We start from the raw sequence: 23,212 nt of genomic DNA, 5'->3' as shown, positions 1-23,212 counted from the left end.
TGTCCACATTGCTGACAGTTCCGCACGCTGTTGCAAGGCAAAAACCAGGGTGGCATGAATTGAACTGAAGAAGAACTCGGGTTGGGTAGGCTTTATGCCCCTCACAAAGTAGTCACGATTTATTTGCATGGATAATTTGGTTAAGCAGAATTTCAAAGCATAAATATTCAGTTAAATATACTCCTTTTATGGTTAATTTATTTGAAGTTATGTGTAATTTTTCCGCACGTAAGTTTTCAAGTTCTCCGTTCACATTTGAGTTGTCGATTAACTTTAACTTATTCCTTTTCGTGAACTGCTTGCACATTAATAGGTCTACTGCTTGCAAGCTACTTCTTCTACGAAGGAAAATTAGCAAAATTCTTATCTGCAAAAAAAAATATATATATATTGATTAAATACAGATATACACATATGTATTTATCAAAAACAGTCGAAAATATGCAGAAAGTAATATTATTTAGCCTTTATGTATTTTTTTTCGAAGTATTTGATGACTAAAAGGGTATATCAGATAAATGTAATTTTTAAGTCCAATGACACTAAGTCGTTTACTTACCTTGAAAAACAATGACATAGAAATTGTATTTCATGCTCCTGTTCATTGGGTTCATTAGGATTCCTCAATATCGCACATAATCGTTGTGTACAAAAGCATCTCCAGTACACAGGCCATGATTACGAAAAGCACATAGGAGATAAGGCTGATCCATCCCACGACCTTGCCTATTACAAACTTGGTGATCAGAAGGCTCCCATAAAGGATAACCGCGGTGAATACCAGCAAGCCATTGGTGATGGTCAGTGCCGAGGAATCAATTGCGATAGAGTCCTTGCTTATCAGGTTCTTTAGCACCCATGGCAAACCAAGGCACATAAAAATGTTAAACGTGTTCGAGCCAATTGCATTGCAGATAGACATCGAGCCATATCCTAATTAAAAGGAAAAAAAATTGACATATATTACCAACAAAACACAAATTATGAAATGTATACCCCATCTAAAAATTCACGACAATTAAATATAAATATTTAATATTAAATTAAATATTAAAATATAAAGGCGTGACAACTATTTGAATAAATGCTTGCCATTTTTAGAATCTTTATGTGCATGTCACATATTTTAGTTTTTATATTCCCAAAGACATCGGGTTTCAAACGAAAGGTAAGGCGCGACCGTCACGCGTGGGAGTGGCAAATTTTTAAAAGCGTAATTTAGAGTGTATTTTTTTAGTCAAGTCCGAATAATTTAAAATAATACAATTTATGTAATAAAAATTTACATTATAGTTGCAATGTTCTAGTTCTTATAGTTTTGAAGATCTCGAAGTTTATATTGTTTGACAGACATGAATCGTCACGATGCCCCCAAACAAAAATGAATATACTTACTGGAGTCTCAGAATTATGAGAGAATATCCCCGGTCAGCGATTTAGTATCTCCGCTGTAGCAATACTAATTGTCTAGCCTTCTCTAGAAGAATGTACACTACCGGGTACATGATATGCAGTAACTCACCCTTTTTAGACACGATAAATGAAGAGGCTGCCTCAGGAATACTTGTGCCAGCGGCGAGGAAAGTGAGCCCCATGATTGAGTCAGGGATGTTGCAATTGTATCCCAGAACGGTGAGAAACCAGGCGAGCAGGTAGGCTAATGCTATAATCCAAACTGTAGCCATCAACATCGTCAGGAAGAAGATGGATCTCACACTTGGGATTGTGCAGGCGAGAACAACCTTCGCCGGGTACTTAATCAGCCACCAGATCCACTGCCAGGTATTAGATTTCAACTCTGGTGCTCTGCATACTTGATCCTTGAATCCCTGCAGCGGCTCATCCTCCCGGGTCATCGGGTTCTCGTTCATCAGCTCCGACTCCGTGTGCTCCTCTAGAGAAGATTTTTTCGTTAGATGCTGCAAGATTTGGGTGATCTTATCCGTGTTTTTACCCAAACCCAAAGAACACATTCCCGGTAACTTAGATAACTTGTTTTAAAAATGCATATTTATTTAAATTTAGACAAACTTCCTCTCTTTATAGTTACTCAACCAAAATGAAAGCTTTGACATTCCGATTTTAGGTACGACTTTTTTCTGAGTTTTGATTAAAACAAAATTATTTGTTTCCTAAGCTTAACAAGACAAACAAATATAATATATGAAGTTAACACTAGTTCCGCTTTAATCAGGTTTTAAAAATTTTAAGAAATATCAAAAATGCTTGAATAGGCAGGATATATATTGATATAACAAAAATAGAATTTTTGAAAAGTCTCAAAATTTTAAATATGTTTCAAACATATTTCAAATATTTAAGTAATTCTAAGCCTATGTTATTTTTTCAAGCCTTTTTTATACCCTTGCAGAGCAAAGGGTATTACAATTTTCGTCAGAAGTTTCAGAACATATACTATAAGGTGTACGAAATAAGTAACTAGGACATTCATGTTAATGACTTTTTTGTCCTCAAAAACCAATTCCCGGAATTTTTTTCTTCTAGTAATTGTTGGTTGAACAATTTGTGAGACATTAGCAATGAGAACATAAAAAAGGACCGTACGATTATCCCGTCAGGTCCGTTTTTATCTGGTGAACTTTGCTTTTGCGAACGAAATAAGTAAGTGGGACAGATCACTTTGTGTTCGTTTTAGTAAAGCTGATGACATCGAATTAAATTATTTCAATTGCAGTGATTGCTAACAATTACAAATAAATAAATTTAGTGAGTTTCGTCAAAAAAAATATTTTTTATAAGGTTCTAATATTAACATTTGTTGTTCAGATATGTCAACTTTTATTCATTCGAGCGATGTAGAGCGGGCATGAATATTGGCACTCCGAGAAATGGGGATGTCAATACGCAAAATTGCTAAAGAATGTTAGAGGAGTAAGAGGACGGCGGAAAACCTTTTAAAGGACCCAGAAAATCATGGTAGAAAACCTCGTTCTGGGCGCCCCGCCTATGTGACGAGCGAGACAAGCGACGAATTCAATTTCTGGCAATTAATGAAAACATCAGTGCATCCCAAATACGATGTAATTTGTCTCTTCCAGTATCCACTCGTCGAGTCCAACAAATTTTAAAAGGATCTGAAAATGTTTCATATGAAAAAAAAATGCTTAAACCTGAACTACTGCCCAGGCACAAAGTGGCCCGATTGCAGTTTGCTAATTAATACAAATTCTGGGATGTAGAGTGGTAAAATGTTATATTTAGCGATAAGAAAAATGTAATTTAGATGGCCCTGATGGCTATCGTTATTATTATCGCGATATAAGAAGTCCCAAAAAAGTCCACGTCTCCAGGAACTTTCACGGTGGGTCTCTCATGGTATGGGCTGCCTTTGGATATAATGGAAAGGCTCCTATGTGCTTTATATCTCATGAAATGAATGCACAAACATATGTAGAAATCTTCTAGTCCAATTTGGAGAGTTTTTTTTTTGGTGAAGAATGGACTTTTCAACAGGATAATGCACCTATCCACTGTGCAAAGCATACAAGAAGCTTCTTTTCATCATCGCAAATCCCAATTTTGGAATGGCCAGCTCGCAGCCCGGACTTAAATCCAATTGAAAATCTTTGGGGCATATTATCCCAAATGGATTATGCTAATGGGAAACAATTCAGTAGTCTTAAAGTATTAAAAGAAACTATCAAACATGAATGGGAGAAAATCGACATAGAAATACTGAAAAACTTAATTAATTCAATGCCAGGACGAATTCTTAAGGTATTAGACAACAAAGGATGCACTATTTAAAATATATATATACTTTTTCTTACTAAATTTATCCTAAAATTACCGTTAAGCTTGCTATTTTAACTTTGTCCTACTTACTTATTTCGTTTGAAAGTTTTTTGATTTATTTTCTATAATATTTTGTGAAGTTTAATTTTATTTCTAAAACTTGAAAAGTGTTACATATTTAATAAAGAATAATTACAAATTTGTTTTTTTGAAAAATATTCTAGCGTTATTTTGTTAAACAAAAAAATTAGGTGTCCTACATACTTATTTCGGGCACCTTATATACTTTATAGGGTCTGAGGTGCCTCCTTCACTGCGTTGCAAATATATTTTGTTCGACATATTTGACTGCAAGGGTATACAAGCTTCGGCTTGCCGAAGCTAGCTTCCTTTCTTGTTTTTTAGTAAAAGAAGATCATTTTCCAATTTCGAAAGTTAGAAGAGAAAAGGCAGGGACAACAAACGATATTCTTACTGCGAACCAAGTTTTGAATGCGGCGGTCCAGGATCAGTTGAATAAGGTAAATACAGTACAGTAGCAAAAGGCCGACGGCCTCATACCAAAAGACCAGCGAATCCCATAACACAATTGTAAGCGCCGTGATGGCCACTAGGTACCAGATCGTGTCCCTCGTTACAGGCCACCAATCCAATTTGTTCTAAAGAAGATATACAAAATATTAGAAATATTAGCATTTAATTATTGGGAACTACGCACCGGTTGAGCAAGGATGCCGCAAATAGCCGGAATCACCAGGATATTGAACACGGAGGATCCAACTATGGTTCCCAAGCCGATGTCACCCTGTGTGATGAAGGTTGCCACAAAGTTTATGAACAGTTCTGGTGCCGAGGTGGCAGCCGCCAGGAAAGTGGCTCCTGCCACATCGTATGTCAAACGTAGGCCTGTTCGAATGGGACTTTTGTTACTTACGAGTATATTAGGAAGGATCAAGCGTATTTGAACAATTATTTTATATAACGACCAGACTATTTAGAGTAGGTAAACAATGTAAGCTATTAAGTAAACCGTATAGGTAAGTTATTGATAAAATCTGATATGTATGTAAGATTAAAAAAAAGAAAGATTAAACATATAAAATACCTGAAAAGACTACACATCCCTTGAAAAAGTGAAAAAGCAGTAAAAATAGCATATCGACGCATTTCCGCGACTGTATCGTATGTAGAAAAATCAAATTTTACAGGAGTAGCTTTTTCTTTATTTTTGTATTTCGGTATTTTTGTGCGATTGCAATGCAATTTTCTCCATGCAAAATTCGTATAAGCCACCGACGACTCGTTCGATGAAACGGACAAAAAGTTCATCGAGAGCGACATGTATACCGAATACGGCGATGCTATATAAAATGTCTCTATGAAATTTCGTCGCTGCGGCAACGGTTGCTACCCCCGCTGTCGTCGGTGCGGCTTCGCACATTTCATCGACGACAAAGCAATTTTGCAACTGCAGGGATTGCCATGACAACAATGCAATAAGAGAAACGAAAGTGTAGAAGACAAATTTGGTGTCGGGCCGCCGTCGTTTGCAAGCAACAAAATCGTATTATAAGAGTGAGAAAGAGAGGGAAACTTAGGAATATCGCTTTTCCTTTTCCTACACCCATGATTGCTTGAATGCCAAGAGTCACCACGTACAGCCAGAACTGCAGGGTTGGTGAATCGTTTCACAAAAATTTGGGTTTTCGGTGGAAACACGGCTGAGGGGCGCTCGCTTATGTACACTCTTAGGTTTAAAAGTTTTTAAAATAATTTATTTAAAATTAATATAAATATATACACTATAATATTAAATACCAGATATTTCCTGGGAATAATTTTAAAATTAAAATTCAGCACATTATAAATCAATATTAATTAATTTTTTAATATTTACCAGATATACCTTTAATAAATACTATATTATTTATTTAAAAAAAAATTGTTAAATGGTTTTATAATTTGACTAAATAGTTTATATTAATTCGCGTCGCATATAAAGTCAGGTATGACTTGAATCGAAAGGGAATGCCAACAAGGCACGCCGTGGAAGAGACTAAAACGAAACAAAAGAGACGGGGCAAAATGATGAAAAAACTGCCCTGAGTCAGTCTTTCGTTGTTTGACAGCCAAGGGGATAACATTTCTCAGTGAAAATTGTGATGAAAGTTCTAAATTGTTAAAATTGTTTAAATAAAAAACCAGGTTAGTGTTTAAATTAAATTAAAGTGCTCTTTTTTTATTAGTGCGGTTCTCTTCCAAAAGCAAACAATTTAAAATGTATTTGTGTTTAACAAATGTTTACCTTCCTTTTACACAGTGGTGTCATTTTTTCTGAGAAAAAAAGCTGGATCAACGAAAAAGTTCAATACTTAACATAAGATATATAACATACATATGTATGTACTTTAATGTACAAAAATTAAGGGTAATTGTTTGCAAGTGCGGTCCACGGTAAAAACAGCTTAAAAAAAATAAAATATGTAAATGACGTGTTTTTTATAAAACTTTGAAATCAGTTGGCGGAAAGTGAAAATATTGCACCATTTTTTTTGTTGTTACAACAATTTAAGATGCGATTGGTAGAACAAATTTGGATTCAGGTGACCGTATTTGCATGTGATGTGCCGATTATTGCAGTCGTCTGGTGTCGATTTATTGCAAATACGGCCACCTGAATCAGCTGGGCAGCTGGGTGGTAGATTGTAGTTAAGACAGCAATTGTAATTGTAAGTAAATCATTTTCCAATTTATGAATAAAAATAAATTTAAATATGGCCCTTATACTTAGTATTGCGTTTGACGTTTCAACGCTGCCCGCTGTTTTCATATTTTCCCCGCAATCACACTTCAAAAAAATCCAAATCTGACGGGAAAAAAGCGGAAATGACACCGCTGCTTTTAATTTCATACATATGTGCGCCGGCGCAGTCTGACGCTTGTGCTGACGTTTTAATTTACTGTAACTTCCCTTGATGCTTTTTGTACTTTTTATTCACGAGTCGTACCGTTTTTATTAAATTAAAAAATTTGTTTTTAATTTTCAGCGTTTGTTTTTTATTGCAAATTTCTGTCATAGTAAAAAAAGGAAAATGGTAGGACCTCGTCAAGTTCGTCATTTAGTTAGAAAGGAAAAAGAAGACTTAGCTAAAAGGCTAAAATTAGCTGAAAATCCGATCGAAGAAAAATTTGACTTTGCCGAGCCGGGTAAGTATAAATTCCATTATACAAAAGTGAAATTAAAATATTATTTTTCCATTCACAGATCAGCCATCCGTGTCTCGTAAGTTGGTTAACTTTTTTAGGTAATTGTAATAACTTATTTTAATTTTTTTACAGATTCCGCTGAAAACCGGATTATTTCACTTTTAAAAGGTATTATTTGCTATATGGCAGTTAGAATCATTTTAAAACAAATTTATTTTCTATTTTAGAAGAATTCACCTATCTCCGTGAGCAGAACGCATCTCTACACCACAAGGTGGATATATTAGCAGAGAAGCTGGCGGAAACCACAGCACTTCTCAAAGTTAAGTTGAAGGCGGACGAGAATGTGGAGCGGTCTGGGGTTTCCTTCCCCCTAAGGTCCGAACAGGACATAGAACTCTTCGAGAGCTCTATCACGCCAGAACTGTGGGAGTGTTACGTAAGTTCTTTTATACTGTTGGAGCCAAAATATTTCAACTTTTTATCATTACAGAAAAAAAAATAATTAAAGTGGCCAAGAAGGAGACTTTCGTCAAGGCTATCCGCTTGGTCCTGGACGATAGCTTGATCCAAAACTATAATCTGGACGGGACTAGCGGCAAAAAAAGCCTTAAAAGTTTTTCAATCCTATACAATATTTTGAAAGGTGACCAAATCTAAAAAACTTTTTTCATAGCAATAATTTTAATAAATATCTGTTTATATTTTCAGAGGTCTCAGAGACGGCATTTCCCTTTGATGAGCCCGATAAGGCAATAAGAAAGGCGATCCATAATATTAAAAACAGTTTCTTTAAAAAAAAAAAAAGGATTAGTGTTAAGTTAAATAATACATTATAAGAAATAAAAGTAAAATAATAATAAAATACAAATAAAAAGAAATGTAAAATAAATAATAATAATAATAAAATACAAATAAAAAGAAATGTAAAATTAATAGTAATATGTAATAATAATAAAAAGACAATGTAAAAAAATGACAATGTTAAAATAAATATAAAAATACATTTTTGTGTGCCATTCTTCTTTTCTATTAATTAATTGGTGAATTCATAAAGGACATGGTTTAAAAAGTCAGCGGTGGTTTTTTGAAGGTCTTATTTGTAAGTCTTATTGATGAATGCACCAACGACATATTCAAAAAGTCGTTGCTGTTTTCTCAAAAGGTATTCTCGCGAATACCATCGATAGAAACATTTTCATGCCATCACATACACATACCCCGTTTTCACCAATGAGTTCTATTACATCGGCGACAAGGGACTTTTGGAACTCAAGAGTCCTTTAAAAGTATTAAGATCTTGACGTTGATACGTATGGATAGTTATATATAGATGGTTGGTTAGATACATAAATAGTTTGAATAGTAAGGTATCTAGCTACAATTATTTTTCTGTGCTGCTGTAAAGTATCTGACAAATGTTTATTTGTGATATTTAATGTATTATATCAAGCATTTGAAATCTTACTGTAGCACAAGCGCTCCATTGCTGGCACCAGGTAGTCATCACAAACAATCGCTAGAACAATGAACAGATACATGCTAATAAAAAAGGACGCTACTGCTGATATCCAACTTTTCTGTCTCATCCAGTTGGGAAACTCCATGATGGCCGGCATAGTGCAATTGGGGTCATCTAGACTATCCCGCAGACTCTCTCGAAAACTAATTCGATGTGAAAATTCTGAAATAAATTAGATACATAATCAACAACACCAAAAGTTTATGTATTGAATATAAAGAAATATTAATCGTAAGGCGCCATATTTACGAAGATTTCAGTAAAATGAAGTAAGCTGAGAGTCTAGAACTCTGGAGGGAAAACTACAGAGCTCTTAACGCAATAATACGTCTTTTGAATCCCATTCAGATCGACCGCTTGTCGATTCGACCTGTCACATTGGGACTTAACCTAATCGTACACTTTTCATGCCAAAAAAGCTTTTGGGACTATCCGATATAGTCGCTCGATCCGTCCCGTTCCGACTTATATACTGCGTGCAATAACTACACAACTTTTGGGAAAGTTTTAGCAAGAAAGCTTTAAATCTGAGAGACTAGTTTGGGCAGAAACGGACAGACGGACAGATAGACAGCCGGACAGACAGACAGACGGACGGACAGACGTATTTCGATTCAGAGGTTGATGCTGATCAAGAATATATGTATATACTCTATGGGGTGTCTCCTTCACTGCGTTGCAAACTTCTGACTAAAATTATAATAACCTTTTGCTCTACAAGGGTATAAATATATATGAAGATATTGAATTCATTAATAATGCTTGAGGTCTTACCACTATCATGCTGTAAAAACTTTATTAAGTCCAAATCGGAGAACATTGTGTTGCTTTTAAAATTTTTAAGTTAAATTAGCCAAATATGTGAAACAGACATACCAATTAAAATATATACAATAACGATCACAAGATTTGATAATATAAGCAAAGCATGTCCTGATTTTTCAATAAAAAAGTGTTGCTGAGTAAAATTTTGAAATACATATATTTCAAAGGGTGTCTGAATGTATCTGTATTTGGGAAAGAATAAGGGCAAGAATATTGCAAATAAACATTCATAGTAATGAATACTCAGCGAAAAAAATCTCACAAGTAGTTACGCCTCTCCATTTTTGGTTTCTTTTAATTGGGTGACTATGATACAGATGTATTATATGTATGTATATGGCTCACGATATTTGATTTCAGATGTAAAACATTATACTTATTAAGATCGGTCGAGTATATAAAATAGCTGTGCTGGTCAGGGTTTTCTCTTGATTTTCTCTGAGCGAATATAATTCTGAAAAAGACAATTTTTTAAAAGATGTTTTTGTTGATCCCTCCAATTTCGACTATTATTATAACGTTATTAAATTTAACCCATTATACTCTTATTTATCCGTATATAATATACAAGGATTCCGAGCGGAAGTGGTAGAAAGTAAACGTAATTGGCAGAGATTGACCAACAATTAGGAAAATAATAATTATTAAACCCTTATAAGTTTGTGTTGGATTCAAAATCACGAAACATATTTATTTTTTGTTAAATTTTGTTTATGTTCAGTTCGACTATACAACAAACTTCTTTATTCATGAAATTGGTTATTTCATTTGACCGTTCTTGATGGCTGCGATATAATTTGTTGTATAGTGGAAAATATATTCTATTTTGCGTTTGTCACCCGCAGGGTAATCTAAGAGCAATATAAATTTATAATTATTTGTTCAGTGCAGAATGAAAAATAAAAACAGATTCCTAAGGCCTTACAAATAATAATTTGAATAACTCGAATCAAATAGTTTATTTTTATAGTTAACAATTTTTGTTGGGAAAATAAGAACTGCTTGAAATATCTTACCGAATTTTTATTTCATGTTGAATGAAATATATGGTACAAAAGAATTAAAGTGAAAATAATACATAAATTATGAAAATTTAGTTTGTGAGACAAATGTATTTACATACGTCAAAAGTTAATAAAGCACACTTTTGGGTAAAAATATAATCCCATCAGCAAGAATCAGAACAACATACCTTTTAGTTCTGAAAAACGTTGGTTCAATTTAATAAAAAATCGTTCCGCAAACCAAGCAAATCCCATCAAGAATATTCGTCATCACCCAACTCTTTGTTAAATCTCATATATATTAATCATATAAATACATTATTGAATTTGTTTGGTTTTGTTTTTGGTTTTCGTTTCTCCCTTCGCTTCGCTCAGTTTATCTTTTTATTACTTCTCGTCTATTTGCATTTGTCTTTTGGTTTTCAACCGAAGGTCTTGAAAGTCTACTTCAATAATAATAATAAAAAAAAAGTATTATTACAATAACAGCATAACGTATAACGTAACTCAACTATCAAGGTAGATAGAATAGAACAGAAAATATATATTAATTAATTAAAGGACTGCACTCAGGGTTTTTTTCCAGCCAGCAGCCGGAAACGAAGGCGGAATCGGAAATCGGAAACAGCAATGGCATCCGGCATCCCTCCAATCTATTCATCCATCCATCCATCCATCCATCTATCCATCCATCTATCCATCCATCTAGCCATCCATCTAGCCATCCATCCATCCGTTCATCCAAAATCGCACACAAGCTGTCCCTCGGATATCGTCGGATATTTGATTCGGATTCGTCGGATTTTTGTCGGATTTGTCGGATGCAGATCCATCTCATGATCGACCGCACGTGGGCAGGTTGACGCGGAAGAACACATTGAGTTCGATGAGGGAGGCGAAGACCATGAAGACCAGGTACATCACCAGACAGGCAGTGCCCACCTTCTTGTCCAGCTTGAACTTGTTCGTCGAGAAGGTCAGATAGAGGAGGAACAGCGTGGACAGCAAGGTGATCGCCGAGTACTCCAGTCCGGCCGAGTTGATGGCCACGTAGTTCTGGCCCGGCTGAATCGGGAAGAAGACCGCCTTGATCAGCCAGGGAACTCCGAGGCAGAGCAGGATGTCGAAGGTGTTCGACCCGATCGAGTTGCAGATCCCCATCGATCCGTGACCTGCATCATGATCAGATTCTTGTATAGTTATCCACAGTCTGAGAGCCTTCTCATCGTCATCAGCTCAACTCACCGCGTTTCGCTACAATTACACTGGAAACCGCTTCGGGTACACTGGTCCCGGCCGCCAGGAACGTAATCCCCATCACCGAGTCCGGAATCTTGAGAGTGTCACCTGCAGAAGAGGCAGATGGAAATGGTAGATCAATAACACGAATAAGGCATGGAGTTGGCAAGGAAGAAAGCGTCAAGGAGTTGTCCTAAAGTTTCTCTGATTCCTACAGAATATTAAGAAGTTACATGACTTTCTTACTCATACTTTATGATTGGGATTAAGATGTTGGCTTAGATGTTCAATATATAAAAATGATGTAACGGCAAATAGATATACAGACAAAACATGAAAGTCCACATTATGTATTATCGTAGTTGAATAGTCGTTTAAAAACTATATACTCTAAAAATGATGGAAAGGTACATGAGCAGCTTTCTTTTTTAATAAATTCGAAATTTTCTGAATTTAGGGATGCAGACATTTTACCTATTATGGTTATCATCCACGCAACCACATAGGACAGCGATCCGATCCAGACGATGCACATGATGAAGGTCAGGGGGAAGATCTTGTTGTTCTTGGCCTTCTTGCAGTCGGGAATGGCGATGCGGAAGAGCAGGTGGATGGGCCAGATGATCAGCCAGGTGAACTGGGCGAAGCAGCTCTTGTCCTTCGGGTAGGCGAGCAGGGAGTAGCCCTCCTCCTCGCGATCCTCGCCAGCGGCAGCCACTGCGCCGGATTGGGCCTCCGCCTCGTCCAGTGGAGCCATTTGGGCAATGGGTCCAGCTCCTGGGGGCACGCCCCCTCCCTCTCCGCCCCCAGCTGCGTGGCTGGTGGTGGTGGTGGTGGTGGTGCTGACGCTTATCGTGGTGGTCAAGGTCGAGGTGGTGGTGGTGCCGCCACCGCTGGTGCCTGCGGTCTTGGCCTGGTCATTGTTGAGTCCTCCGTTCAGCTGGATGTTGGCCATGTTCTGGCAAATGCGGTTCTCCACGAGCTCTGCATTGGTGGGTTGAAAGAGGTTGTTGTTACAAATGCTACGGTGCAAGGGGTCAGAGGTCAGTGGGTCAGGGGGTCAGGGGGTCAGGGGTCCAAGGGCTTGTGTGTTGGCTGGTGTGGAGGTGGAAGTGGCTTTAATTTTCGTTTCGTGTACCTGGTTCCTTCTCATTGCTGTTCTTTGTGTGTATGCTGCAGTTTGAGGACCGGCTGCGCGAACGCGCCTGCTTAACGCCACCTGTGTAGTATATTGTATATTGTATATTGTATATTGTTTAATGTATATTGTATATTGTATATTGTATATTCCCTGCAGTTCTGGCTGTTCACAAGTGAATTGTGGCAATTACCAATCATGTGTGTAGGAAAGGAAAAGGGATACTCCCAAGTTTCCCTCTCTTGCTCACTCTTAGAACACATGTATACCGAAAACGGCAATGCCATACAAAATGTCTCTATGAAATGTCGTCGGTGCGGCTTCGCACATTTCATCGACGACAAAGCAATTTTGGAACTGCAGGGTTGTATATTGTATAATGTAGTTTGTGAGAGTATTGTTTTGCGTTCTTGTATCAGGAAGTGTATCTGTATCTGAAATTGGGACTAAGTGACGGCACAAAGGACTCCCGAACTTTTACTAAAATAGTACTCGTATTTAGTAAGTATTATAATTCACAGCATTCTCCTCGATTCCTATTGACTATCACAATTAGATTGAGAATCCGTTAGCTAGCATTTGGAGAGAGTAAATGTTTTTGATTTTTCTCAGATGTGTTGAGGTGTTTTCAAAAAAAGGACACGCCTGCTGTTACGCCCACAAATAGCGAATTGATCACTTTGTTAATTACTGTATTGCGATTAAACATGCTGATTAAAATGAAAACACTCTTCTCGAAGTGGGCATTAAATGTAGACGCCTTTTTACCAATAGCTTTAATAGTGAAATATTCGTATTTCGTCATCAACGTTTCTTAAACAACGTTAACTCAGATATTAAGTATTGGTAATTTAGTCTCATTACCATATAGGGTTAGATCAAAGTGAATTCTTGCTTGAATGTTTTCCTGCTGTCGTTTATATAGTTAGAAATTAACAGAGTGGAGTTCTTGTCAGTTACCATCCTCCCGCATTTAAAATTTAAAGAGTATACAAAAAATGAAAAATACGTTGCTTTGCAACCTTACTATTTAGTAAAAAAAACTTGAAACGAATGTTGCTGCACCCAAAGGGGTGAGGCGTCCTAGTTAGTTTGACTCACCTTTGGCGCACTTCTGGAAGGTCTTGTCGAAGTACATGACCGCCAGGTAGACGGCGTACAGGGAGACCAGGATGAGGGCCTCGTACCACTCGACGCGCTCGTCGTGCATCACGCAGATGAGGATGGCCACCGTCACTCCGTAGGCGATGCTGTCCCTCGTCAACGGCCACCAGTCCAGGGGAATAGTCTGTGCGAAGCATGAGAGGATTAGGGCTGTTCTGGGGGGAACACAAGAGGAAACGAGTGGGAGTAGACTTGCCATGCCAGCTCCGATGCCGCAGCAGGCGGCCACCGCCAAGATGTTAAAGACCGCCGATCCGACAATCGTGCCCACTCCGATGTCGCCCTCCGTGATGAACGTGCCTATCACGTTGACGAACAACTCGGGGGCGGAGGTGGCCGCGGCCATGAACGTGGCGCCCGCCACATCGTTGGACATGTTGAGTGCTGGTCATCAAATAACAACATTGTAGTATACGATATAATATATAAAGTGATCGGGGAAGTGTTAAGCCCACCCACCTGCACATATTTTCTCGACTGCTGGCACAAAGTACTCATCACACACTACGGCTAAGGCTACGAATAAATATAAACTGGCTATAACATGAAGTACAACAGCACCGGACTGTCTTTGCGCCTCCGAGAACAGGTCCCTGGGGAAGTCATCAATGGCGGGCTGAGTGCAATTTTTATCTGCAAGATACGGCAGTGCGTTCATCATTTTAATGGGATTTCTTTTTTATATTTTAAGGGCACTAAGATGATACATTTTTATAAATATTAACTTCTTTGTTGAATTTGAAACAAATTTTATAACAGATCATTTTTACGTTTTTTCTCATTTATGTTTTGTGCATATTTTTCTCTTCATAGAATTTAGAGGAATTGTTTTATCACAGTCTTTTTAAAGCATATATTCACAGGCAATATACTATAGGTTTACTCATGTAGAAATTTAACAACTAACATCAAACTTAAGAAACGTACTTATAAATACCATAACTCTTCACGTGATTGTAAGTAAACTTATAGTTTGAATGTTTTAAATTGTCTTTTCTGATTTCTTTTTGTAATCTTTATTCGTCACTGAATTTTTAGTTTTATAAGTTGGTTTTGTGATTTGGGCCCTTAAAGGTGTTTAATCACTATTTTGCGCACATTTCATGCTGCCACAACGTTTCACCCAAAAAAAAAAAAACAAACTAATTCGGATCGATCGGGGAAGAAGTAGATTTATCTACGTATCGCCGGACTGTTCCGAGTGCCTCGACTTTCTTTTCTTTGTGTCGGTAATGAACTGAACCAGCAGAGTTGTAAGAAAGACCACAAGACTGGCGATCGGAACCCAGAACTTGGCAGCCCAGGAATCGAAGCTCAAAACAGAAGCTGAAATGGAAACCGCTCGAGATACAGATACAATTACCACGGATACCCATACCCATACCCATACCGAAGCATAACATATTTGCTGGTGGTCACAGATACAGATACAGATACAGATACGTCTGCTGAACCGAAATAGAAACCGAATTAGAGCCGAAACCGAAACAGAAACACAGAAACAGAAGCCGAAGCCGAAGCCTCGCTTTCTTATTATCGCATTATATAGATGTACTTGATCATCGATCAAGTATGCGACGGACCTCCGATCCAACTAACTAACGATCCGCAGCGGAAGCGATAAATACGCCTTTGATGTCATCAAATTGAATTGCAAAACAACAAAACTGAAGCCGCACGCTGAAACCCCCGACAAAACAGAAGCTCAAACCGTAATTAAGACCGAAAACTATGCCCACTGCTGAAAACGATCCACTAGCGAAAAAAGAAAAACATATCGACACGGAGAAAAATGATTCCCTACTCAATCCTTACATCCAACACCCGCAAAGGTATCGTAACCTATTCTTACCTTTGCAACTCAGCTAAGAAACAGTTTTCTAAACATGTATAATACTAAAACATTTTCACTATATTTTAGCGGGCATATAAAGGATCCTTAGGTCTACAGGACAAGCCAATTGTGTTCAATAAGATTTAATTAAAATTTGAATACAAAAACGAAATTTACCCAAATTTATTAATTGCTCATATGACTTTTAAGGCATAAACATTATTTTTCTTAGATCATCTTATCTTGTGATGACATAACATAATCTTAAACATTTTTCAACAAATTTTAGTTATCTCATTGGGTTCAAGTATGATCAATTATTTTTTTCCGTGCTAAGCAGCTATGCCAAAAACAAGAAGACGATAAAAACGAAATAGACCAACTTAAAGTCGCAAATTGAAGCAATAAAAGCTAACCGAGCCGAATGACTAAAACCAGCACAACAACATGGATAATATCAATCGATTGAGCGGCAAAACACTATGGACACACAGATACATTGGCAGAGACAGATTAGAGGCGATCATTTAAAACTAATTTTACATTTCATTTTTAGGAGCTCATTCTAAGTGTAGTAAAATAGAAAAAACCAGTAATCATTTATAGATACATTTAATCCTCCATTGCACGCGTGACCAATCAAGCAAATTCTGTTTTGCTGTCGAAATCGAAATCCTGAAATACCGTTATTTTGCCGGTAAAGTCGATAAAGACAGGAAAATGTCGATTGATTGTTGTGAAACAACGATCGAAATTCGATTTACTGATATCGATTGTTGGCCAATCTCTTTTGAAATCCTCAGTCCAATATCCCAAAATCCAAATTTACAAATAACAACACTTCTCGCATAAAGGCTCTTGGCTCGAGAATTTGTTTTCCGTAATTTAGCTTATTTAAGTGCGATTGACTGCAAGTGGAGTGCGAAGTCGGAGTTGAGCGCAAAGATATAGATATATATTCATCTGGAGCGAGAAATAAAGACACAGACGCAGACGAAGATTGAGAGGTACAGAAAGTCAGTCGGAGTCCGGGGTCAATTGAGACAAACGCATTTTGTAACCGCCAACCCGCATAATGCAATGAGGCTTAATAGACATTTACAGCGTTCCCTAGTTAAAGCGAACGGGAGAGCAACAGGGTGCGAGCGAGAGGGCGATACGAGTGTTAATGATAATCAATTTAGCGGGGATAACAATCAGCAAAACATTCAATCACAGTAAATTAAGTTAACTTTAATTGAATGAGGGAAGCATTAACGGTAAAAGCGTATCGAATTTTTGAAACTGTGCATCTTGCAAACGTCACGGATAATCAAGTTGGAATTAAGACAAGAAAAGAACCTAGATTCGGCAAGCCAAAACCCTCATACCCTTATAGTAAAGCTCTAATCTATAAAATGAACTCAGTATTTACACTCTTCAAGAGGGCATTCTAATTTTAATCACAACTATTTAATTTACGAATGCCAGTCTTTTCTTCAAACTGATTTAATAGCTACCTTGCTGAAACTTTATCGAAATCAATACACATTTTGGAGAACAACTATTGTATCATACTGGAAAATTCCATATTACATATAAACAATATAAAAATACCTAACCTCCACTATTTCTTTAATTTGTTATAATTTTTTCAACATACAAAATTTCTTATATTAAATTTCGGGACGAAAATTGTTTAACATTTTTTATTTGGTCCTCTTTTTTTTAATTTTTTATCTTTACCAAATTGGTGTAGCATACTTTTCAGCGAAATTGTATTATCAAACAGTGGTTTCGACTGGACAAAATTTGATGAATTATTTTCAAATTTTATATTAAAATTTGGTGATTGGGCAAATGGTAGAAGGAAAACAATTCCTGCAGTTACCTACAGATCTCTTCACTGCGGAAAACTGATTAACAAACTCCTTACTTTCTACAAAGGAAGATGGAAATAAGACATGAGTATGTGTGTCTTATTTCCACTTGTATATTATAAATTAGGAAAAGTAAATGTTAGGTGAATATTTATTCTAAATCGATATCACCACGCAAGTCGGTACAGATGAAACCAACTGTAGTTCAACTGTAAAAACCGGAATTATGTTAGCTTTCAGTACTTGAACCTTCCTCAGGAAAACATCTCAAACTTTTCCGGATAACTTAACAGCCATGTTAAGCAACATGCCATATTACGTATCCGCCTCGTTTTCTCAATTGTTTTATAGAAAAACTTAAGGCCTATCACCTCGCGGACACTCAAATAAATCCACATGGATTTACGGCAGAGATCTGTACGATCCGTGTGTATACCCATATGTAAGTTCATTTCTGACCATAAGTAAGGAAAATCAGTGTGACAATACGTTTTAATATGACTTTTGTGTTCCGTTTAAAGTAACATTTTCAAAACGAATCCAGCTTTGTAACTTTTGCATGTGTACGAGTATGTCCAATTTTTAGTTAGTTAGTCTTACTTGGCACACCCAAGACAATAACTAAATCAGAAAAAGGGGAATATAACGCTGCATTGGCTACAAAAAGGTCAAAGATTTAATTTGTTTATTTTCGATTCATGTGGCTTAATTAATTTTGGTTTTGACAGCTTGCTCGGCATATTGTTTTGACTTTACGCTTGATTGCGCCACTGATCACAAAAAGGTATTTGATGACGATTCACCTGTTTGATTACACATTCGCTAGGTTTTCCAAAAAGGTTTTGCTATTTTTTATACTGTTTCGCTCTTTAAAATGTAAATTAATTTTTTTTTGTTAATATGTTGTGTATGAAAATACATTTTTCAAGAGTGTAAATAACTTGTTTTTGTGTTCAGAACATTTTCCAATAACTTAGTTTAAAATACAAGAAATGTAACACAATAACATAGTTAATACACGGAAAAAAAAAACAGTTTGAAGGTGGTCAAAATAAATTAAAAATGGAAAAGTATGATTGATCAAAGCTACCTACTTTAATTAGTGGTTATAACCGGTCTAAATATATTATTTTTTTAAACTAATATACCTGTCAAATGTTTGGTTCAATTATAAGTTTGTCTTACAATTAATGTATTAAAAAATAGAACGAAAGAAAAGAATAAAATCTCTTAATTACTTGGGTTTCTAAAAATTCTCGTTTTTAAATTCAAAATCCTTTGGTAGATTGAGCGGTCAATTTTTCACATAAAAAGTTGAAAATTAGGTAGCAATAGAAATCCAATCGAAATTCAAGAAAAACATTAAGGGAAGCTAAGCTTGTAATTGAAACCAAAGCCCATAAATCAAAAAGATTATGTACAAATCGATTTAAAACGGATTTTTTCGTGTATATTTATCGACGTATGAATAGAACCAGATATTTAGAAATACAAAGTATATGGACTTCTGAATTTATTATCTTTTTATTAATATTCCATTGATTTATATTGACTTGGATTGTGGCATTGATCAAGAATTTGGAACTGCTTCCCTTTTTCTGCTTAGATAATTGTGATTATAATGATAATATCTTCTGCAAAGGCTTAAAACATAAGGCATTCCACGCTTTATTTTTTAGATTCTCAAATTTTTTTATAAATTTTAAGTGCAATAAAACTAACTTGCCTTGACCGGCCGAAACTAACTTCCGTAAACCATTTTAAATACAGCTATCTATATAAAAAACAAGGGAAAAACAATAATTAAAAAAATTATTTTTTAGAAGTGCAGTTAGAGCTAACTAACCACAACTAACCACATTTGATTTTTTCTGGCACCGCTTTTTATATTTAGACAAATTTAAAGGGCTTAATTTACTTCAAGAAAAAAAATTATTTTTTTAGGGTACATTGCGCATACGCCCCATGGGCCATGCGCTTCTTTTTGGTAACATTAAACATTGCTCATACGCCGCATAGCACAGCACCCAAGGAAATTAGCTAAGCAAAACCCGAAACTACGAAACTTACGAACACACTAAAATGGGAAACTAAACAAAATTGAAAAGCAAAAAGGAAGAAAGAATCCAAGGCACAGTTTTTGTTGTCATTGTGCATAGTAAATGTCATTAAGATTCACTTAATGAGCCAATTTAGACAATTGATCCATATGCCATAGTTTACGCGCACATACACGTAGATAAACACACTTGCACTCGCGGGAGCGTACATCCACGTCGGGCAAATATATACATATACTCGTACATACATGAGTGTGGATATATACATACAAACATATAAGCTCGTATGTAGACATATGTATGCGTAAGATCGTGCAGAAGTAGCGTTTTTCATCGGCTTAACCTGTGCTTGCCTGGAGTCCTATGACGTCATTGCACGCACACACTCACACTTAATTGCATTGCATTAAAATTATACCGTTTCATTCGGGGCTTAACTGATTTATTAAATTTGTTTATCTCTTTTTTGTCGCCGCTACTGGCGCCGCCACACAGAACATTAAAAACAACAAAAAAAATTTGCATAATCTACGATGGATGTTTTCTTGTGTCAATTAGTTAAGAGGACACTTGTGGGGAGAGGGGTTATTATGTAGTTAATTATCAACTTATCTGTACTTTTCGATCTTTTCGTATTCCTCCCGTTTCGTTTCGTTTCGTTTCGTATCTTGTGTTTTTTTTTTTTAAAGACGAATTGTGAGATCAGAAGGGGAAACACTTTTGGGGGATGGTCGTTTGAATAATGATGAGATCCTCGATTATCGAGCTTAGTCTTAGCTTAGATTTTAGCTAGTTTAGTTAGTGGTTATGTACCCGTAGTGCTGCTAAGACCCCAATAGTCTTCCATTACTGCACGGTGTTGTAGTGGTGATGGACACTCGTAAACTGCGATGCGCCGTTGTATGAAGCGCAATCTCAATCTCAATCCCCACTTCAATGGTGTTGATTTTCTCTTTTCTTTCCTTTCCGGTTCTCTCGCCTCCCTGGCCTTTCTTTTCTTTTCTTTTCTTTTTCGTTTTCGGTTTCTTGTCTTTTATTTGATTTTCTGGTTCTTCTCTGGTTTCTTCTCTCCTCCTTCGGCTTTATTCCTCTTTTCAGCTTGGCTTGGCTTAAGTGAGACGGCGAGAGATATCTCAATTTGTGCTAAGATCAAGATCCACAATAGCACGTAGAGTCCCCGGGTCGTTTGGTGGGTGGAATTGTGGGTGATGAATGGCGGATGGCGGTTGGCGGATGGCGGATTGCGGAACGGAGGCAATTGAGACACACACACACTGCCACGCACGGACGGACACCTAGCACACATAAACAGGTTCACACCTCCGCAAGACGCTCTTGCATCTCGTTCCGTTCGAAATCGGGCGATCTGTGGATTACGATATGTGTTTTAAAGCAGCGATTACGAGTATTGCCGAACAACCAATTTTAAATATTTCTTTAAAAGTAGCTATTTTAAGTTATAAATAATTGGGAAGAACACAAATTAATTTTATAACAAGACATTTCAGAGAAGAAACAATCCCGAGATAAATACAATTTTACTGTTACTTTGGCATTCATCAATTATGGCCATTTTACAATATACCCAATACTAAACTGAGCTTACTATTACTATATATCTATTTTTTTCTAAAGAATTGTAAAAGGAGAAGTGTATATATTAAATGACCTCCTAATATTTGAATTGAAAATATCTATCAGAAATATTGTAGATCGGACCATTGTGAAAATATTGTAATTTATCAGGGCTAATTAAAGTTATTTCAAGTAACAAGTTACTAATTGCAAGTTACAAGTTAAAAAGTTGTTTTTTAATGATGAACTGGACTAACTTTTTTATTTTTTAAAGATCACTGGAAAGATTTTTAGCTCAATTTGGCGCCTTTAAAAACTTTACCAATTAAGGGGTTTGCTTGCCGGCAATGTAAATACGTGTTAAAATTAAATCAAAAGATTTAATTAAGCTTAAACAAGCAACAATGCATCATGGTTGATTCCCTCCCTTCTCGGATTGTTCATGCTCCAAAAAACCTCACTTAAGGAAAGAAAAGAAATGGTGGAATGAAATGGAACAGGAAGCACTCGAATTTCTTGAACTCAAGATTCCATAAATTGTGGTTTGAAAGTTGTTCCTTAATTGTATGTTTTGCAGTAGAACCCACATATATGAACTTTAAATTGTGTTTGAATACTCGTAAATATATTTCGAATTCAAGTTATTTTCGATTAATGCATACATATGTAGGTGTACCGAGCAATAGAAGTTCGACTGCAATTGGGAATTTTTATAGTTTCTGAACCTTGCTCTTGACACTCTCACTTAAAGATTGCGGCACAACAACAAAAACACTAGGACAGATTCCGTTACGCAGCGTATTTTTCCGCTTTGTCTCGTTTTGTCCCGTTTCGTTTCGCTTTGTTCCGCGTTCACTCGCGTCTTTTTTATACTCGCTGACATTAATCTCGATCTTTTCGTTATCGTTTCCGTTCTCGCTGTTCAAATTTTTACGATTAATATTCCCTTTTCTGTTTCTTCGCCTATATAATGGTTTTTTTTTTTTTTAATTTTCAATATGACTTGGCTTGTGTTGTTGTCTATATATTGTCTTGATGCCGCCGACGTTGACGTTAAACTGATTCTGAATCGGTGCTTGGAGCGCTTTAGTCCAAACCGAGCTCACTATTTTCATACTCTTGCAGGGGGTGTTATAATTTTAGTCAGAAGCTTGCTACGTAGTGAATTGGGTGCATCCGAACTCAAAGAGTATGTATAATATATTCTTTATGAGCATCAGCACACTTGTCGTTTTAGGCATGTCTGACAGTCTGTCTTTCTTTATTAATATTCTTATGCAAACAAGTCTCTTAGTTTTTAAGCTTTCTTGCTGAAACTTTGCCCAAAACATTGTTTTTTGGTGGCATGTTGTATATAATGCAGAAATCAAAATCCTATATCATCTTTTTAAAATATTAATAAGCTTTGATATACAAAAATTATTTATGAGTTTAATAAAAGGAATAATGATTTGAACGACCTTACCATTGTCATTATCATTACCTACCTACATACCATTGAAAACATTATAAAATCAATAGAAAAATCGACATAAATTGGTTTTTTTAGAAGATCCAATTCGATTGCTAGTATTTGAGTAATAAAAGAAAGAAATCCAATCGATTTTGGGTTTAACTGAAGGGGTATATCGGATTCGGCTTGCCAAAGCTAGCTTCTTTTCATCATTTTTGTTTTTTTTATTCGCCGAGCTTGATTTGGCTCTGGATCCGAGCGTGTGTGCACTATATACATACTATGTGTGCTACTAAAATACAGTTTAACTGACTTTAGACAAATACCAGCAGTTATTCAAAGGCGGATTGCTGGCTGGTGTGCGTGTTTGTATTTCATTTTTCCCGAGAACGTTTGTGCTGGTTGTGGGGGTGCATTGTTCGTCAATGTTTCAGTTATTCAGTTTTCCCTTTTTGTTTTATTTTCATTTGGTCAATTTTATTCGGCCAGAGTGGGCATTGACGATCCGCAAAGGTCAAGTCATGGTAGAGCGATCAACTAATTAGAGTTAAGCGCAGACTCGTGCCATCGCTTGGG

At 36.4% G+C, this 23,212-nt stretch overlaps 3 protein-coding genes across 9 annotated transcripts; 1 reads left to right on the top strand and 2 right to left on the bottom strand.

Moving 5' to 3' along the window:
- Positions 1–81: 81 nt before the first annotated feature.
- LOC108102160 (sodium/potassium/calcium exchanger 4) lies at positions 82–9,459 on the bottom strand. Its single transcript, XM_017206858.2, has 7 exons — positions 9,260–9,459; positions 8,432–8,647; positions 4,475–4,662; positions 4,232–4,415; positions 1,523–1,894; positions 560–933; positions 82–367 (listed from the first exon to the last, which is right to left on the bottom strand). The coding sequence occupies exons 1-6, from the start codon at positions 9,303–9,305 to the stop codon at positions 614–616; spliced, it is 1,326 nt and encodes a 441-aa protein (XP_017062347.1). The 5' UTR covers positions 9,306–9,459; the 3' UTR covers positions 82–367; positions 560–613.
- On the top strand, positions 5,854–7,833 carry LOC108102161. Of its 3 annotated transcripts, none has more exons than XM_043209537.1 (7): positions 5,854–5,961; positions 6,804–6,963; positions 7,022–7,039; positions 7,096–7,131; positions 7,194–7,406; positions 7,457–7,609; positions 7,675–7,833. In XM_043209537.1, exons 2-7 carry the CDS (start codon positions 6,849–6,851, stop codon positions 7,800–7,802), a joined length of 663 nt encoding a protein of 220 aa, XP_043065472.1. In that variant the 5' UTR covers positions 5,854–5,961; positions 6,804–6,848; the 3' UTR covers positions 7,803–7,833. The 3 variants fall into 3 exon arrangements, with proteins under 3 accessions (XP_043065472.1, XP_017062348.2, XP_017062349.1); XM_017206859.2 differs by having other exon boundaries at positions 7,191–7,406; XM_017206860.1 differs by lacking the exon at positions 7,675–7,833 and having other exon boundaries at positions 7,191–7,402; positions 7,457–7,562.
- Positions 9,460–10,593: 1,134 nt separating the features above from the next.
- On the bottom strand, positions 10,594–22,229 carry LOC108102171 (sodium/potassium/calcium exchanger 3). 5 transcript variants are annotated; one of them, XM_017206871.2, is made up of 9 exons: positions 21,846–22,229; positions 20,422–20,974; positions 14,315–14,488; positions 14,052–14,239; positions 13,793–13,979; positions 12,692–12,772; positions 12,028–12,537; positions 11,560–11,661; positions 10,594–11,486 (listed from the first exon to the last, which is right to left on the bottom strand). In XM_017206871.2, exons 2-9 carry the CDS (start codon positions 20,453–20,455, stop codon positions 11,149–11,151), a joined length of 1,614 nt encoding a protein of 537 aa, XP_017062360.1. In that variant the 5' UTR covers positions 20,456–20,974; positions 21,846–22,229; the 3' UTR covers positions 10,594–11,148. The 5 variants fall into 5 exon arrangements, with proteins under 5 accessions (XP_017062360.1, XP_017062361.1, XP_017062362.1 ...); XM_017206872.2 differs by having other exon boundaries at positions 21,860–22,229; XM_017206873.2 differs by having other exon boundaries at positions 21,909–22,229.
- Between the last annotated feature and the right edge of the window lie 983 nt (positions 22,230–23,212).

Source organism: Drosophila ficusphila, unplaced genomic scaffold, assembly GCF_018152265.1.
Source record: "Drosophila ficusphila isolate 14025-0441.05 unplaced genomic scaffold, ASM1815226v1 contig_197, whole genome shotgun sequence".
In the NCBI taxonomy this organism is placed as follows: Eukaryota; Metazoa; Arthropoda; class Insecta; order Diptera; family Drosophilidae; genus Drosophila; species Drosophila ficusphila.
The sequence above is the reverse complement of the archived record's forward strand: the minus strand, read 5'-3'. Positions and strand labels throughout refer to the sequence as shown.

Coding starts and splice junctions, on each gene's coding strand:
- LOC108102171 (XM_017206871.2), bottom strand. CDS start 20,455: ATGGAAGACTATTGGGGTCTTAGCAGCACTACGG. Junction 13,980..14,051: donor GCGGCATCGGAGCTGGCATG/GCAAGTCTACTC, acceptor TGCTTCGCACAG/ACTATTCCCCTGGACTGGTG. Junction 12,773..13,792: donor CTTCCAGAAGTGCGCCAAAG/GTGAGTCAAACT, acceptor TATACTACACAG/GTGGCGTTAAGCAGGCGCGT.
- LOC108102160 (XM_017206858.2), bottom strand. CDS start 9,305: ATGTTCTCCGATTTGGACTTAATAAAGTTTTTACAGCATGATAGTG. Junction 4,416..4,474: donor GCGGCATCCTTGCTCAACCG/GTGCGTAGTTCC, acceptor TATCTTCTTTAG/AACAAATTGGATTGGTGGCC. Junction 1,895..4,231: donor CATTCAAAACTTGGTTCGCA/GTAAGAATATCG, acceptor AATCTTCTCTAG/AGGAGCACACGGAGTCGGAG.
- LOC108102161 (XM_017206859.2), top strand. CDS start 6,849: ATGGTAGGACCTCGTCAAGTTCGTCATTTAGTTAGAAAGGAAAAAGAA. Junction 7,132..7,190: donor GATTATTTCACTTTTAAAAG/GTATTATTTGCT, acceptor TTTCTATTTTAG/AAGAATTCACCTATCTCCGT. Junction 7,407..7,456: donor ACTGTGGGAGTGTTACGTAA/GTTCTTTTATAC, acceptor TTATCATTACAG/AAAAAAAAATAATTAAAGTG.